Source organism: Cnephaeus nilssonii, assembly GCF_951640355.1.
Source record: "Cnephaeus nilssonii genome assembly, chromosome: 3".
Taxonomy (NCBI): Eukaryota; Metazoa; Chordata; class Mammalia; order Chiroptera; family Vespertilionidae; genus Cnephaeus; species Cnephaeus nilssonii.
The window spans coordinates 34,449,853-34,468,851 of record NC_137074.1 but is presented as its reverse complement, the minus strand read 5'-3'; the positions used below and the strand labels follow the sequence as shown (position 1 = coordinate 34,468,851).

The 18,999-nt window shown below is 37.3% G+C and overlaps 1 protein-coding gene across 4 annotated transcripts in view; it reads right to left on the bottom strand.

The window, feature by feature from the left end:
- Positions 1-18,999, bottom strand: part of NAALADL2 (N-acetylated alpha-linked acidic dipeptidase like 2) — a 1,181,205-nt gene that overhangs the window by 796,653 nt on the left and 365,553 nt on the right. For 2 of the 4 annotated variants that reach the window (XM_079765799.1, XM_079765804.1), the window contains exon 1: positions 13,920-14,249. The exons of the other annotated variants lie outside the window; for them this stretch is intronic. In XM_079765799.1, coding sequence (XP_079621925.1) covers positions 13,920-13,962 — 43 coding nt within the window. In that variant the 5' untranslated portion in view covers positions 13,963-14,249. Of the gene's footprint in view, positions 1-13,919; positions 14,250-18,999 lie in introns of those variants that run through there. 4 annotated transcript variants of the gene reach the window in all.

The following is an 18,999-nucleotide window of genomic DNA, read 5'->3' as shown; positions in this document are numbered from 1 at the left end:
CTTCTTAACCAACTAATCAGAGCAGCTCCATTCTGACCAATCAGGACAGTGTCTTTGTGATAATCATACTGTGAATATTTATGGCCCTTATTTGCATGAGGATGGACCAATCAGAGACCAGGGGCCGGGACTTCTGTCTATATAATTCAGCTTCCCTCTGGCTCTAAGGGTCTACTTTTCCTTTCCACCTAGGTCTGTGTTTCCCTGGCTGGAGCTGAATACTGAAGTCTTGCAGGAGCCTAGAGAAGCAGACCAGCAGAGGCCAGAGAAATCCGGTAGAGAACAGAGCAGACCAGAGCAGCCTGGAGCTGATCAACACAGGGCAAAGCAGACCTGCTGGGAGCACAGCGGTGTACCAGGACAGGGGCCCTGGAGCATCTGGACCCAGGGCCACCTCACAGCCCAGCTATTTTCCCAGCTGTGCTGTATCACAATTGAGGTGATTTGCACTGAACAGTTTCATTCTTCACCTCTCCCCAAATTGGGGATTTCTGTTGGCATTGAATTGGCACCAGTAACTATTCTCTTCTTAATCTCCACCACCACCACCATCATCATCATCATCATCATCATCATCATCATCATCATAGATGTTAGATGTGTTTAATTTTAACAGAATGGAGGTTTTTACCTATTTTACTGATTCAAAGATTTAAAAAATTGTGAGATTATTATTTCTAAAATAATCTCAATATTCACCACTATATATAAACTTTGGAGAACTTAAATATGTAAGTTTAAAAAGGTTTCTAATTAGGCCCTCCTATTTTTGTATTAAAATATTAAAGATAAGTAACAGTATCATTAAATAATAGCTTTTCCTTAAAACAAAGTAGTATATTTTTTAACTTATATGAGGGTTCCTTTTTTCCAGCAGAAAGTTGCATCTAGGAAATGATCTTTAAGTTCCTAAGTTTTAACTTTCTCAACTTTAACAACAACAACAAAAATGTTCTCTGCTGTACATATACTACCTTTGATTCCTCTGAAATTCCTCATTTTTAGTCTGTATGGCAAACTTTCACTGGCTACAAAGCAAGAAAGCAACAACTTTCTGATGCCAGATGCTGATCAATAGCTATTTCCCAAAGTTTATAGTATAATTAAAATGTGTAACAGGAATAATTTTCTCTCCAAACCCTAAGGCTAAGCCCAGAATTACTAAGTCAAACTTATGTGGTATAACATTTTTTATTTTGTTTATGGATGATATAAATGAGTTTATGGCTTTTACATGTACTTTGTTAAGTTAGAAACACTGAAGAAGAAATATCCTCTGCATCAGCAAAACATCTATTGTTTAAAAACCTCTTTAAGGTATATTTTGTAGCGGTAAATCTATATTTCTATATATCAGTTTGTCACCTAAAACTTCACACTGAAGGTTAATTGTCAAAACAGTCTTGAATTTAGTAGAACCCATTTACTTCAAACTATTCCTTGTGAGCTTTACCACCTTCAATAAAAGTGCCAGGAATGTAGTATGATGAAAATATCATAAGAATGTGAGATAGGACAAGAGAATTCATTATGTACCCAAACAGAAAACATTATGTGCATACACGAAGTTATATCAGTTTTTTTAAGCACAGTATCCATAGAAAAGCAGATATAGCAGCTATGTAACGGATTATGAATATTACTCTTTATAGTAATAAAAATTAATAGTCACTAATTTATTTTTTGCATATAGATGGTAACTATTTGAAACTCTCTTTGAAGAATCTTTTTTTTTTCTTTTTTTGTAGCTTAGTACACCTGGGAAATGCAAAGGTTAATAAACAATAAAGTCAGATCTGTCCTACATTGAAATCCTAGCTTTGCTCCTTACTGGTATTTACTAAAATGCCCAATTGTATTAGTTGTTCTTTTCATTAGTAATAATAAAAATATAATCACATAATCACCCAAATTCTAATGTGAATCACTAATTATCCAAAGGTCTTGACATTTTTGAATGAATAAATATTTAATCCAACATTATTTTGCTTTCTTCAAACAAAGTCAAATTGAAGTGCAATCCTACTCCCAAAGTCTCAAAGGTCTGTTTCATGCATGATGTACGGCCATGTGGTATACATGTGCATTATTCTAATACTAGTGTCCTGGTGCACAGATTCGTGCATCTTGAAAGGAAATTAATTAGAAGAAATATTTTAATATTGTTATTTGCCCTTTCTCTATAATAGAAGTGTCAACCAAATTCACGATTGACAATGACAAATCAAAACACATGCATGCAATTGGCGCCAGTGAGAGCTTTATATGTATTGCGCATGCACGAGTCAACTTAGCCTTTTATATATATATATATAGATAAACTTGCTTAATTAGAACAGTTTTCTGATTTAACTAAACTTTTTCCAGCCCAGTGAAGCACCCCAACTTCTCTTTTAGGTAATTGTCAGTAACACAGCAGTAAATATCAATATGAAGCAGATTGTTATTGCAGATTATTATTGCAGTGAGAACAAAGGGTAAAATATTTAACTGCAGCAGTGTGTGACTATATTCTGCACAGTGAGAAAAACTGAAGTCATTTTCAAGGTCCACCATTTCTTACTTCTTTTCAGTAGGATCAAGTTTCTAAACTTTCTAAATCTCAGTTTTCTGGCTAATGAAAAGAAAATAGGATTCTACCGAGTCTCCTATCTACCTACTCCAGGACTTCTGTGAAGATCAAATGAGATGAGGCATGGAAAAATGCTTCACAAACATTTGGTTAAACTTAAAAATGTTTGCACCTGGCTATAAAGCAAGTCGGGTTCCTGGGCTGAAGAAACTGCAAGGAGGCTAGTCGCTAGGGAGAGGAAGCCGGGAGTTGCTACGTGACATCATTATTTGGCGCCCACAGTGACTTTCCAGGCTGAGCTGGGCTGTGGGCCACATTTTGTGCATGGGGTTGTGGCAGTGTTGGCTGCAACTTGGTGGGGTGTCGCTCTAGGGTGGTGGTGGGGCCTGTGTCCCACTTGGGGGAAGCCGAGTGTTAGTTTGTTGGCTCCAGGTCCGTGGTGCTGTTTATTTTAAATGGCGAGTGGGCATCATGGCAGCTCCTGTGTTGAGCATCTGTCCCTGGTGGTCAGTGCATGACGTCATAGCTACTGGTCAGAGGGAAGGATGGACACTTAGCCTTTTATATATATATATTAGATAGATCAGGAGGGACCACTATAAAAGCTTAGTGGCAGTGAAGAAGCCTGTGTATTTCATGGTTTTTTAAGATCTGGATGAATTTGGTTATAGTCCAGTGGCATGAGTTCTGAAGATAACTAGCTGGAATAGGCTTATTGGGTGGCACTACATGCTAAAGCCTAAATATTCCAGAAGAACAGTCTCTAGCTAAATCTTCAGAGAAGCCAACCACACACACACACACACACACACACACACACACACACTTACTCATGTATCTAAGAAAGCTGCCTTAGTAATCAGCCTACAATTTTTTTCCTGCTGGTTTTCTCACATTCACTGACACTATCTCCTAACTTCACGGAGGCTGCTTCTGGACAATCCTTTTATTTATCTTTCCTGGATTCAACACCCTACACACAGCCCCACCCTGACTCTTGGCTGGATGAAATCACCCTTTAGTGCAAAGATGCAGTATATTTGGCATGTACCCCGTCACCCACTCTTTCCTGGAACTGAGTGAATCTGTCATTATACTCACTCTTCTTATTCTTCCTTATAGAAAAGGAGTTGTCCTCATGCTCTTGAAAATCACTCATATGACCCAAGTCCTCATCTTCATCAGACTCTCCTTTCCTTTTAGCATCTTCATTCTCTCCCTCACTAACACCGTTTCTTCATTTGTGAAAACTGGAAATTATACAGACCTCGTGGTACTGCTGTGTTGTAACTACCTCCTTTGTTCACTCTTCTTTCTTCCACTGCCTGACTGTGGTCATTGCCCATGCACAATAATGGAACTTTTATGACTTTAGACTTCCTAAGGTTTGATTTTATAATTTCATCTTCTCCTTTCATTCATTCCTGATGATTCTCAAATTGTTTCTTTCTCATGTTTTGCCTTTATTCCCAGTTTGAGTCACCAAATCCTAGTTACTGCATTATTCTGTCACTTAGAAATCCTCAGCATGCATTTCCTCACAAACTCTGTCATCTGTATCCTCTCTCTCCCCCGTGAGCCCATCTCAGTTTCTTTCATTTCTGTTCAGACTTTAGATGTTAGTGTTCTCTAGATTTTGCCATCAGTCTTCTCCTCTTCTGATTCCACAATCTATCTTTGTATAATCTCTCCTATCTACGTGTCATCTATGATGTAACTTTTAATAGTATCAAATGTTTTCATTTTGTTCTAGTTCTTTCTCCCAAGGTCTAGTGTCACTTTTGCAACTTAAGTCCTGGACATTGTTATATGTAAATATAAACACTTATAGTTTAAAATAATCTTGTTTATATTTCTTGTCTAGAAACTGTTGCCTATCCCACATTTCTTAAATCAGTTAAAAATATGATTCTCTCAGTTACATGAGCCAGAAACCTAGTTTTCATAATCCCTTTCCCCTGCCCCACTAATACAAACAAACACAAATTTAATCTCAAGTATCTCTCAAATTTCTTTCTTTTTATTTTTTTTTACAAATAAGCTCAGCTCTCCATCACTATGAGATAATGAATGAGGACGAGGATAAATTTCAAGTAGAAGAGAAGGACAGCTTTCTTCCTATAAGGAAGACATAGTCATATAATTATTTGTATTTATATTTCTTGAGCATATATTCCTCTTAGGTGGTTGCAAATATTAAATAAAATAATATATGTTGAACACTTAGAACAGTTCCTGGGACCTGGTATACACTTAATACATGTTTCCCCTTATCACCACCACCACCATCAGCAGTATCATTTCATATTTAGACTCCCTGAGAGCTCACCTAGGTAACCACAACCTAAGCCACTGCAACACAGGACTAGAAAAATGAGGAGGAACGCATTCTCTAATTGTGAATGGTGATGCATTGTTCCCCATCCCCTGCCATATGCCACGCCAATGATTCTTCTTCTAGAAAAAGGTCTCCTTCAATTTTAAGACATTTGTATTTACCAATTTTTAAAACTTTTTTAGTTAAGGCATCTTGTTTCATTTTGTTTTGTACTTACCAGGTTAATTGACTGCTACTTCATGCTCCACTAATTTTCATGTTGGAATAAAAGTAAATTGCATTTTATGTGGGGTTTTTTCAGAATATATTATAATTATACTTGAAAATATACAGTGCCTATGGTTCTAGGCACTGGAAATACAGCCATAAACAAGTCACCTATGGTCTTTCATCTCAGAGAGAAATTTGTACTGCAGGGATATAAGCAATGAACAGATATACAAAAAATGACTTGGTGAGATACTGAAAGAAATAAAATCAGGCATCAAGATAGAGACTGGCTGCTTTAGTTTGAGAGACCAGAGAAGGTCTCCATGAGATGATATTTGATCTGATGACTGAATGACAGAAAGGAACAAACCATAGGAAGCTCAGCAGAAACTACCAGTACATAGAGGACTTAGAAGGGGATCAGTTGGTGTGTTTGTTGGAGGAAGAGAGAAGGCCAAGATAGTTGTGAGATCCATATAAGCTCAGTAAGTTTCTACCTTAAATTAGTAGTAAATAAATACTAGTTATTTCCCCTTTCTACTTATGTGATTATGAAGATAAATTATTTACTAACTAATCAGTGTAGGTAAATGCAAATTTCATGTGAAGACTACTTTTCCAGAAGATTCTATTATCTAAATAACAATGTCGCTGTGAATTATATTATTCAGTCACAAAAGAGTGTTTTGATGAATACAACTTAGTAATTATTAATTCCTAGAAATATAAGTAATATTATAAGTTTTCTAATATAGAAAAAAAAAGATGATGCCTGAAAGAAATCCATAGAAGTCCAATGCTAAACTAAAAAGAATATAAAATATAAACCTAAAACTGAAGAGAACTCAAACTCAAGAATAAAAACATAAATAATTTCTGATTAAATTTTTCTTTTTTTCCTCCCAAACTCCTCTTTACCTTTGTCCAAATTAAAAACTTAAGGAACGTCATTACCTCACTACACCTAAAGTTTGTGAAGTCTCTAAAGTACGTTTATAATGCAATATGGATATTATCAATACCAATGTGATTTTCTTTATTCTTACTCTTCGTCCCTACCCTACCTACTTCCCCTTCCATAGGCAAATCTGCCACAGTGACTATACTGAACCCTTCACTGACCAAAATGAATATAAAACACCTATATAAAATCCAGTAGGAACTCCAGAGGAGAGAAGAGCCTGGAGCAGTACCATATGATTATAAAATATACATAGCTGCCTAATTTTCAAATGGCCTATTTTATATACTGAAATAGAAATAGTGTGAATATTTCGGTTATGTATTTTATTGCCTATAGTTCTTAATTATTCTTGTTGCTGTTGCTATTGGAGAGAGAGAGAGAGACAGAAACATCGATGTGAGCGAGAAACACCTGTTGGTTTTCTCCTGTATGGGCCCAGGCCAGGGATCAAACTGCAACCTGGCTATGTGCCCTGACCAGGTATCAAACCCGCCACCTTCTAGTGTATGGAATGATACTCCAACCAACTGAGCCCCCCACCCCCACCCCCACCCCCTGCCCTTGGCCAGGGCTCTTATTACTTTATTTTTCTTTCTTTTATTTTCAAATTATGTTTAACATTTTTCTGAATAAAGGTTTTTTTTGTTTGTTTGTTTGCTCATTTTTATAAATGTCTGGTAAAATGGTACAGTGACTTATGGAGTTCAAAAGAAAATTGTCCATGTCAAAATTCAGCTATGAGTTAAATACTAGTACTTTCTTTACCTCTATATCTTTTCGAACTTTATTTCCCAGTGTTGCCTAATAAAAACCCCCTCTCTTAGTGAGGCCTGCTTCTTGGGACCTAGAGAAATTATGCTGATTTCTAGCACCATATCTAATGGAGAAATCTATGCATCTATTTAATAACTGATGCATTTTTATATCATTAGAACACCATCAATTTTAAAATCAATTTTTTACTTTCCTTTGGCTGCTAAGAAGCTTGAAAGCAAATATGTGATCCATTTGGTACCTGCTTACAATGTTCTGGCATATATTTTGTACACAAATTTTAACTGTTATGTTACTTTAACTTTATCTTCTTTTATGCTTACTAATGTGTAGTCTATTTCAAAGTAGGGATTCTTGGAAAATCTTTTTCTTTTCAATAAAAGAGGAGAATAAAGCAAGTAAATACTTGGATGGACTCAGTTTCTAGACCTTTTCTCTACTGTTACTTTTGTCAAGAAAGATTTTCTTCATTCTGGCCACTTATTCTGTTTACCAAACCTGCCAGAGTCAGTTTATGTCATATCTTGTCTATGAAACTCTCTATAAATTTCTAGGTTTCTCTATAAACTCTCTATAAATTTCTAGGTTTCTTTATAAATGGTTTGTATTTATAACAATAGCCAAGGTCAATACAACAATATACATAACCAAGAATTGGCAAGAGTAGAAGCAACTTCCCCTTTTGTACCTGAGCACATTTCTCCACCTCTGAAATGTGTCACCAAGAAATGTGGATGCGATGCAGAATTTTGCAAGATTTATTAATAGTTTATGGGAAGATGGGACTTGTCTGGATTGCATTAAAAGTCCATAAACAAAGAGGAAAATAAAGCAAGGTGACCCTTCAATTCTCTCTTTCTCATGCCCTGTTTTCACAGGAACTCACTTTGGAGAAAACAAAAGAATCACAGAGATGAAAAGGTTACATGAATTTAATCAGTTCTCAAAATGAGAACTGTCTGAAGGCACACAGCAAATTGATTTTGATGTTTAGCAGGTGTACGTGCACATCTTTTCCATGTTCATATCAATTACATTACATTCAGTAGTTGACTTTCCTAAAATATTTATCTTTAGGATTTTATTTTAGTAGGTAGGATTTTATACCTACCCTCTAAGTCACACTCAGTTTTTTAGTACACAATACACAACTTGCAATACAGTGGTTAGAGGTTTAAAGAGGACTGGTGGATTGCATTTCAATATATATTATCAAACCATTTATGAATGCACATTCTTAAGTGTTCAACTGTGGAGATGGTTAAACATCTATCAACAGAGCAACAAAATAACCCTGTCAAATAAAACTATTTACATATACTTTTCCTGAAGAGAGACTAGAAGCTCAAGGGATCAACTGAAGCTCAATGCCCTTTTAAGTTTTTCATCCTAATCACATTTTCTTTCCAATCTTCTCAGTCGCTCACTTTTCCTTCACTTTCATGTACCAAGTGCAATACCTTCCAATAATAAGTTAAGTACATGTTTGGTTAATAATCCTCCCCCCAAAAAACCTGCAATACAAAGGTTGGCTTACAGTCTTACTGCATTAGCTAAACTTGTTTAAACTCTTTCCAAAATCTAGATAGTAGGCATGCAATGTAACAATTATATGGTGTTTATACATGTATAATCATCAACTTATTACTGCTCCCTTTGTTTCTTTTCTTTAAAAAAAGAAAGCAGATTCAAAGACAGATCCAGCCTTTTAAATATATGAAAAAATAATTGCATTATTAATAATAATGTTTAAATAATCAAGTCATCCTGTAGGTATACATCACCTTTTCTTCAAGAAGATTTTATAGTGACTTTAATTGATACTTAAAACGTTTCCCTTTAAAACAATTTCAGTGCCATAAAATATCATTTAAATCAAAGGGAGATTAAACTGTGCCTTTCAGATCATTTAGAAGCATAGGAACAAACACTAAATTTCAAAGTGTTTGAGAATTGGCTTTTCCCTAAGCAGCAGGTTTCAACTAAGGACCAAGTTTCTAACCTCATGTATCTCATGTTCCATTCAAATATATTGCTTGCTATTTTATTTCTAATAATGTGAAAGTCCTATTTCTATTAAGATGAGAAAAAGAGACCACCTCAGCTCAGTTGTGTTGTTTTCATTAACTATTTCTTATATATCATGTTAGAGTTCATCTCTGACTTTCATTTGCTTGCTCCAAGGATTCTGTCTTACACCTGGGGAAAGCCCCAAGCTATCCTCACCTGCACCTATACCGTGTAGGTCACACTCACCTTGGGTTTCATGCCTTAACATTCTCTGCAATCTTATGTGCTCCAAATGTGCTCGATTTTGTCCTTAGATAAGAACTCTCCAGCAGAGCTTCGACTCCAAAATGCCCTGCTACCTCAATATGCAAATATCAATTCCAAAATGTCTGAGTTCTTCGTGTTCCAACTATCACTATGAGCTAGTGAAAGTCTTCCTCCAGAAAGAGGAACCCTTGCAAGTCTCTTAATTGAAAATGCTGTTAAAGGGTGATAGCTGGGAAGAGAGACTCACAAACTGGTTAGTCCTCTTTGGAGTTTTAGAAAGATTTCAAGGCACTCACAGGCATGGTTTAGGACAATGAATGCAGAAATATTTTTCCACCACAGCAAGTAAGCCTGCACACCAAACCAGTATAACAGGTTGGGTGTACAGTACTGCTGCCCTCCGGCTGCAACTTAGAAGCACAGACACTAAGGCACCTTCTGCCCAGCCTTTGTTTCTCTTACTAGCCAAATAAAATGAGTATCACTTCTAACAAATGGCTGTATCACGAGCAACACTCAATGCATGTGCCTGTGGACTTTCAAGCCGACTTCTCCTGGTTGCGGTGAAAGTTAAGTAAATGTCTTAAAGATCAATGGAGTCAAGAGAAAACCCAAATGTGCATGGACCAGGTTTCAATAGTCCGAGTGAATACTGGACAATTCTTCCCAGGCCATAACTATAGAAACTAAAAGATGGCAATGTGGAAAGCATTTACGAGCCTGATCTCCTTTTGAAAAAGGAAAGTAAATGAGTCCTGAAAATAACGTGCCAAATTCCTCTATAAAATTATAGGCTCTGGACAGCTAAGGTGGAGTCCTGGCAACTGCTTCTGAGAAATCAAGGACAATTTTCTTCATAGGATCTCTGTTTGATACCGTAAAAACAGAGCGGAAATATTGGACTGGAGGCCCTCTAAGCTCCCTCTTAACTTGCAAATTTTAACAATCTACAGATCCCCACCTCCCTAACTCTGACAACCAAATCCTCCTTCTGTGTGTTAGCTGAATTCTCTCTTCTCTGCTGATTGCTGTCTAAAGCTGGCCTTGAATTCCATGGGATGTAGCCAACTCTTCTGTAATATTTTCCTCTGAGTTCTAGTTTTGGAAGACTTGAGTGGTTTTCCTAGATCTAGAGAACTAAGGAGAACTGAGGTAGAAAAGAGGGCTATAATTAGAAATGCTCAAACACATCCAAGCAGCTGATAGTAGGCAGCCTAAGTAACAAGACTATTGAGTAGCCCAAGGCCGACACTACCCAAAGAAATCTCTCACAAGGTTGTTCCAGTACTAAATTCAGAGATACCTTTTATTCAAATAATTCCAAGGATGAATTTGCATATTATATCCTTTATAAAGAGTCAAGTGACCTTAGGCATGCTTTGATCAAGGAAGAGGGAAGAAATAAAATGCAAAAAGCTTCTAGAGACTGAGTTGCTGAGGTAGGAGGGGCTCAGGGGATGAGGAACACAGCTGGATAATAGTAGATTCTATCCTTTTTTTATAATTCTGACTAGAGTCTGCCCTACCAGTTAATACAAATTCTGAGAGAAGTAGAAAAAAGGTAAGTGGCCCTCCCTTGTCAAGGGGGTAGCCTCTGGAGAAACCTGAGCCTAAGGAAATTTCCAGGAAGTTGCTTGCCAAGAAGGAAATTGCCAGCCTCTCTCATCCCAGCCATGGCCTTTCACTACTGTCAGGGATGGACCAAGTATCACTTGATGGTACATGTGAGTTTGCAGATATTATGTAAGGAAATGATACTTCCTTTTCGCAAATGGCAATGCTCAAAAAGCATTTATCCCTACTCTTTTTTGGTCATATTATGTATATGTTTTAATTATATTTTTAAAAAACAGATAGAAAATTCTTGCATTCTATCCTACTCTATATAATTCTATTTTGTGAATCTTGAGAATATTGTAAACCTTCATGTATGTAATCTTTACATAATTGTCTGCAGGGTTACATTTCATGGGGACGGAAAGGGTGAGCTTGCTTTTCATGTTTGAAAAGATAACTGAGATGTGTTTACAGTAAGCTGAAGATAACCTTCATTTTCTTTTAGAAAAAAAAAATAGGTTCCCAATACCATTGGGAAATATTAAATGTTGATAGTTTATGGGCTCCACTAACCAGGGCTCATTCAACCAGCTTCGGGGAATAAAAATAGGACAGAGACCTACAGGAAACTAGTCCTAAAATGAATAATCATTGATAATGTCTATGGCCAGCCCCACAATTTCTGACTAGAGATGGTGCAATGAATCTAGAAATCTAGATATGATGCATGGCCTTGGAAAACCATTATTCAAAGTACATGATGGACGTCAAATAATAATCTACTGTCATTTATTATCTTCATAGCAAAAACACTTAAACCATCCACTTGTTTACTGTACAGAACAGCATTTGAATATAGTCATTTCTACTAGAGAACACTTATTCATAAGGAGAGCTCATAATAACTAGTATTATTTCAGAGAACTTCAGAATATTTTGGTAAATGCTCTCAAGTCAAGGCAAAATTAAACAACATTTCAAAATGCCTTTTTATGCACTTTGATACTTTCTAAACTCAAGCTCTGTACAGGACAGGGTGTTGCACAGAAAACAGAATGTTAGAGCATAACATAAATGAAGATTCCAGGATAAATCTTGATTTCTTTTATAAAATATTAAACATACTTATCAAAACCTCTTACCTTCACATGTACGAATAAAGCTGCAAATAATCCCCATAGTGCTTTAATTTGTAATTAAAAATGCATCCAGAAATAATTTAAAACCAACAACCCAAGTACCTTTGTTCCTAATTAACTCTCACCTGACTAATAGGTTCACTATTAATAATCTTAATATAAATACAACTGGAATGGAAGCATTTCAATATTCCAAAAAGATATATCTGAGCTCTCTGTAGATCTACCAAGGATACATTGACTCAGATAAGATCAGAAGAGAACACATTCCCTATTGAAAAGTTTTCACAGAATGCACACAGGAAAATGCCCTGGGAAAGAACTGATCTCACACGCATTCCGCAACTACACAAGATTTATGGATCTCAGCACATCATTTTCTAACTGAGGCCATGACATTCAAATTATTTACTGTATCTTTTGTTATAAACTTTGTGTATTTTTCTTATATATATATATATATACCAATTATTAATTCTAAAAATTGACAGTGGGACATGGTACCAGAAATGTAACATACATAGAAGTGTCAGAAAAAAACACACACAGAAAAGCTATACATATTTTAAGACTCTAAAATAAGAAATAAATATTACCCATGATTCTGACACAAAAAGGGATGATAAGGGGAAAGAGGCGAGGCCCAGTTATTCCTTAGTTTATTTTGGTCCCTTGAATGCAGACACAGGTGATACGTCCACACAGTTCTAGGACAGGCTGTGCAGATGGCTGCCTAGCAGTCGTATATATTTCACACAAAATCATTATTATATGAACAGCATATACTTTGTCAAGAAAATATATTACAGACACAATTTAGTAAGATACAAGTAAGAATCATATGCATAATATTTTGTCCATAAAACACATAAAAATAAAATATTTCATAGGATTATGCTAAAGGAGCCTTTTACCTCATAGTTTTTCTTCAGTGGAATGTACTAAGTGACTTTTTTGCAATCTTTAAATTAAAAATGCTTTACAGTAGCATTTTATGCAGTGTTTAAAAAATGTTTTTAGGAAACATACAGAACTAAAAGTAAGCTTCTGAGATTCTTAAGCAGGTTAAGTGGAGAAATCATTAAAGAGAATAAAGAAGATAATTTAAATCTATTAATTGGATTCTCTACTTTTATAACCTGGCATGTCAATGATCATCTCATTATTATTCTTGCATGTGTTATATTTCACAGATGTAGTTTTATATCTTTGATTATGTGTACTTTATGGAAAACTGGGTGGTTTTGGAATTTTCTTGGTAACTTCACAAGAACACAATAAAATTAAAAAATGGCATTATAAGTAGATTTTTTAAAAATTATGAGTCAAGTGTTACTTGTAAAGGTGGTTAATAATTCATAAGAGAGTAGACTACTAAAAATCATAGTAACAAATGAGCATGCAGCCCACTTTCTATTTTTTTTTTTAAGAAAAGATTTTTCCCACTCAGAAAAGTGAAACGTGTGAGGAACCTTGTACTTGTTTCTATCAACAAGCCTAACCATAGCAGCCTAGTCAAGCCAATGTCAACAAAGCCAGTGCCTTCAAAGGACAAAGGTATCTGATTAAGTAAGGCATGTAAAACAAACCGCTCTCCCGACTGATTTGCTCTCTGCTGAGATCCTGGTTTCCACCTTTTACAAATAGTTACATTATTATAAGGACACTTCGCTGATAAAACCCAGAGATGGAAAAACTTGATTACAAATAAAAACTGTACAGGTAGAGACAAAAATCAATACTCCATCTCTGTTGGAAAAGGCCTAAAACGAATAATGAGCCAGAGGGTGGTAGCACCATTTCTCCACCACTGCGTTGGGGAGGAGTAAGCAGAAGCATCTCCCTGTGCTCCATAAATGTGTCTGTCTGTGTCAGTCAAGTTGCTGAGCAGAACAGAGACAGCCAGCTTCTTCAGCTTCTTCTGAAACAATTCCCACATTTTCTCCCCACCCTCAAAACACACAGCCCAGTACACAGACAGACACACACACACACACACACACACACACACACACACACACACACACACTGTAATGGACACTGCTTAAATTTCTGACTGCAGAAATTCCCGAGGCTCTTGGCACTTACCTTGCAAGGATGTGTTAGGTAAACTTGCTTCATTCTCTCCCATTTTTTATCTCTTTTTAAAGGGGGCCAAACAGTTCCAAGTTGTTTCAGTTACCCTGCTAGCTCTGTGACCTTCTGACTTTCTGCTGTAGTATTGTAACAGTACACTACCTGCTTTCTTCTGTGAATAATTACCATTCTGCTTCCTGAGTTACCTGGGCTTGCAGGACCTGTTTTACTATGAAGTGAGATCACATCCTTTGATCCAATGCACTGCTATGAATGTGAGCTTCACAAAACGTGGCTTTGTTTCCGTTTTAATATTAACTTTTAATTCCTTACTTTCACTTTAGTCCCGAAATGGATTTTCATGTTTCCCCTGAAAGTGTGTGGATACTACCAACACACTGGTGCACAGCCAGATTCCTGTTTGTTTTTTAGAGTTTCTGATCTGTTGCTCTTATAGAAATCAAATAAAACTAACGTGAATTTTGCAATGTCCATTTTTAAAAATACAGAGAGATAAGGAAGAGCCTGGGAATGAATGTTGTGCAGTGGTAGAAAAACAACCACTATTAGTTGCGCAGCTAGTTGAGGAATGCAACGTCTTTGAAACTGGACTTCCTCAACTGTAAAACAGAGGTAATATCTATTTCAGAGGATTATCACAAAAATTGAGAGAATAATGTATGACTGCTAAACATTGTCAATGGCAGCTAATAAGCAAACAAGCAACATTTTCTCCTCTTCCTCCTTGTCTCTCCTTCTCTTCTTCCTATTCCTCTATCATCTTATTTCTTATCTCCCTCCTCTTGTCCTTCTCCTCCTTCTGTCCAGTGGAAATAAGGCTGAAATAGAGCATTGGTGTCTGATGTCGCTATGTTCTGACATCAGTTGTGTTACTTATTAATGGAGAGACTTAAAGTGATTCGGTGTGTCACAAGTCCTCATTTATATGTGGATACCAATATTTGCATTGTTTTTTTCATAGGCACACAGTGAGCATGATGCAAACTATTGTGGCTGGAAAAAAAAATAATCTTTAGCAAAAATTAGGGGCAAATTGGAGATTTATCTTTACTCATTTGTAAGTGAGGGAGAAAGTAGACCACAAAAATTAGGCAATATATTTAAGCTGTATCTCCCATTAGACATCTAAAATTAAAACAAACAAACAAACAAAACAAAACAAAAACACATCTCTACTTTCTCCCTCTAGAATTCCTTAACTTTTAGCTTTCATCAGACTAGTTAACATAAAAAATAAAAAATCCAAGGTTTGCCGAAACCGGTTTGGCTCAGTGGATAGAGCGTCGGCCTGCGGACTGAAGGGTCCCGGGTTCGATTCCGGTCAAGGGCATGTACCTTGGTTGCGGGCACATCCCCAGTAGGGGGTGTGCAGGAGGCGGCTGATCGATGTTTCTCTCTCATCGATGTTTCTGGCTCTCTATCCCTCTCCCTTCTTCTCCGTGGAAAATCAATAAAATATTTAAAAAAAAATCCAAGGCTCAAATATGTCCTCTTTTAATAGTTCTTTTATTTTCAATTTGAAAAAGAAAATCTGCATACCACATTTGCTAGCTTATTAAATGAAAGATTGACTACATAAGTTATGTCAACAATAAAAAGGGCAAACACCTAGACACGTTTTCTCAAAAGTATAAGAAATGAAGATAAACATAACATTAGCAGATTCTCTCTCTGTGCCTCAGTTTCCCCATCTGTTCAATAAGGGAGCTGGACCATTTATTATCTAAGGTTCATTCAATCATTTTAGTACCACAAATCTCTGATTTAAAATGATGGTTGTGGTTCATTTCAGAATAGCTTACTCCTTTGCTTAGTACAATTGCATGATATTAACATATATACCGTGCTACATAGCCTGAAATTGAATGTTTGCCAATAAAACATTATAATCAACACATTTTGACTTCCCCATAAGAGAAGATAAACACACGTATCATTCCTCACTCATTATGACAAACTTGCTAATGTATTTACATATCTGCCCTAGGCACCTATAAAGTAACACCTATAAAGCCCTCATTATCTAACAACTGAATTACGGCATGTAGGAAGTCATTATGAAAGTAGAATAGAGTTCTATATCTGAGCCAAAGAAAAATGTAAAAATATAAACATCAGAAACCTCAAATGTTTGTGTTGCTGAACATACCTTCAGCTATACTGAAACAGTTTCAATAGCAATAAAGTACCTTCTCTCTCTCTCTTCCTCCCCACAGCTTTCCCCTCCAGTTCCCTTGTGTCGTTGCCCCCACACCCCATCTATCTATCTCTGGCCTTTAATGCCTGGAGAACGTGTTCCTTCATCACTTGCCCTTTGCCTAATTCATATGCAAGGAATCTTCTTGATCCTACTCTTGGTTGAGGTTTTGTGGGGCCCAGAATGAGTCACCCCAAGATGTGCTTCTGTGGTATGTAGATTGTTTTGAGCTAAAGGCAACTTGAGCTGCAGGATCAAGGGACATTTATATCCCCCGACCCTTAACTGCCTAGAAGAATTTGAATTAGAGGCCTTGGCCATCAGAGATTATCACTGATAACCTTTTTGACCTACCTACATGGCAGGGCCAACTTTTATTTACTAAACATCTGTTCTTCTTACCATCCTGCAATGACCCTTTGAGCCCCTAAGGTGCATTACCTCATTCCTGGCTCAGGATATCTTATATACCTGATACCCCTTTCTATCTCCAAATCTCTCCTGCATGTGGGGTCTTTGACTGTCTCATGTATGTGGGTTTGCCATACATATGTATGTATTACATTTGGTTATTTTCTCTTGCTAATCTGTCTCATGTCTCTTTGAGTATTAGACCAGCCAGAAGAACCTTAAGGGTAGGGGAAAGTTTGCTCCTCCCATAGTCTCTTCTTTGTACTTTCCAGATGTCCCTTAAAAACACAGAACTTCTCCTCTCACCATCACACTGTATTGTATGCACTGCTTAATTACTTCTGCCCTTGCAATCTGTATGTCAGAGACCATTTCTCTGTCGATCACTATGTCTCTAGCACCTAGCACAGTTACTACTACATACTATGACTTCAACAGATTTTGTAAAGATGAATAAAATTACCATCATAAGAAAGGGCGAATTAAAGAATCTATTCCAGGAAAGAAAAATGATAGAATTTAGAAGTTCATCTGCAAGAGCAAATTATTAAGAGCTACAAGGATAAAGGAATGAAGATAATTAAGACATTTTTCAGAAAAGATTCAAAGATACAAGTAAATGAAAGAAAGAAAAATACACTGATAGAGAAAACCACTGGCTGAAATGGAGTCACTTGGGCTCAAGTCCATTTACCAAAAGTAAATTTTTAATACTTAGCCTTAACTGATCTTTCAATCTTTCCCAGAAATGTAATCCTAATCCATCAGTCTGGGAATTTCTGGTCAATACCAATGAGGTAATCTGTCCCATGGGCTCTCTCTATCCCCCATAGAAAGAAGCAATCTGTATGACAAAACCCTTGCTTTTCCTCTGGAACCACACCTAAAACAAGATGTCCTGAACTAAAAATAATAATTTATCTTCTTTTGTTAATAGTTCCCTTGCTCCACCCTTCTTCCTACAAAAACCTTTCATTTTGTACAACACTTCAGAGAGCCCTTCTAGTTGCTAGCTGGGATCCTGCCCCATTCACGAATTGCTTAATGTTGCCAATTAGATCATTAGATTTACTTGGTTGATTTTGTTTTTAGCAACACACTCACACACACATACACACACACACACATACACACACACAAATGGCGTGGGTGGCATTAGGCAGTGTAGCTTCACTGAATGGTGAAAAGGAAACTAACATAATTATTTAAATTATCAACATTTTCTGAATCATGGAAAGGAAGTCTATGAGACTGAATATGTCTTTGAATGCATTTTGAGGCTGCTATAACATTACTGAGCACATTTTTAAAAATATATTTTTATTGATTTCAGAGAGGAATGGACAGATAGAGAGATAGAAACATCAACAATGAGAGAGAATCATTGATCAGCTGCCTCCTGCACACTCCATACTGGGGATTGAGCCTGCAACCCAGGCATGTGCCCTGACCAGGAATCAAACAGTGAACTCCTGATTCATAGGTCGATGCTCAACCACTGAGCCACACTGGCTGTGTCTGAGCACATTTTATAAAAATAACTTAGATGACAAAATATAAAGTATTTAACCACATCACCTGTTGTGTTTCCAACCTTCTATTTCTAAAGCAAACTCCAGGAAGAGTGTGGGCAAAAGAAGATGTTCCAAATGCATCCTTTATTATTCAGTTTGAGGGTTCTACCTAAACTGCACAAGAGGAAGAAACCAGTATTGCAATTTAAACTGGTGGGTAGTTATTGAAATATTTAGTTTTGATTTTCAAATGAATCTATAAGTGAAAATTCGAAAAAAAAATTAATAAAATTCTGAATGTTGGCATTATTAGGATAGTAAAGTGGTAATATGCAAATTGACTGTCACTTCAATACACAAGATGGCCACCCCCATGTGGTCAAAGATGGCTGCCCCCAGGTGGACACAAGATGGTCGCCACAAGATGGCCAGCAGGGGAGGGCAGTTGTGGGCTATCAGGCCAGCAGGGGAGGGCAGTTAGGGGTGACCAGGCTGGCAGAGGAGGGCTGTTAGGGGCGACCAGGATGGCAGGGGAGGGTGGTTAGGGGTGACCAGGCCAGCAGGGGAGGGCTGTTAGGGGTGGCCAGGCCGGCAGGAGAGGGCAGTTAGGGGCAATCGGGCTGGCAGCGGAGCAGTTAGGCGTCAATCAGACTGGTAGGGGTGTGGTTAGGAGGTGATCAGGCTGGCAGGCAGAAGCAGTTAGGGGCAATCAGGCAGGCAGGCAGGCAAGTGGTTGGGAGCCAGCAGTCCTAGATTGTGAGTGGGATGTCCGACTGCCCATTTAGGCCCGATACCACTGGGATCGGGCCTAAATGGGCAGTGGGACATCCCTTGAGGGGTCCCAGGTGGGAGAGGATGCAGTTTGGGCTGAGGGACACAGACACAGACACAGACACAGACACACACACACACCCGTGCACGAATTTCATGCACCAAGCCTCTAGTATAT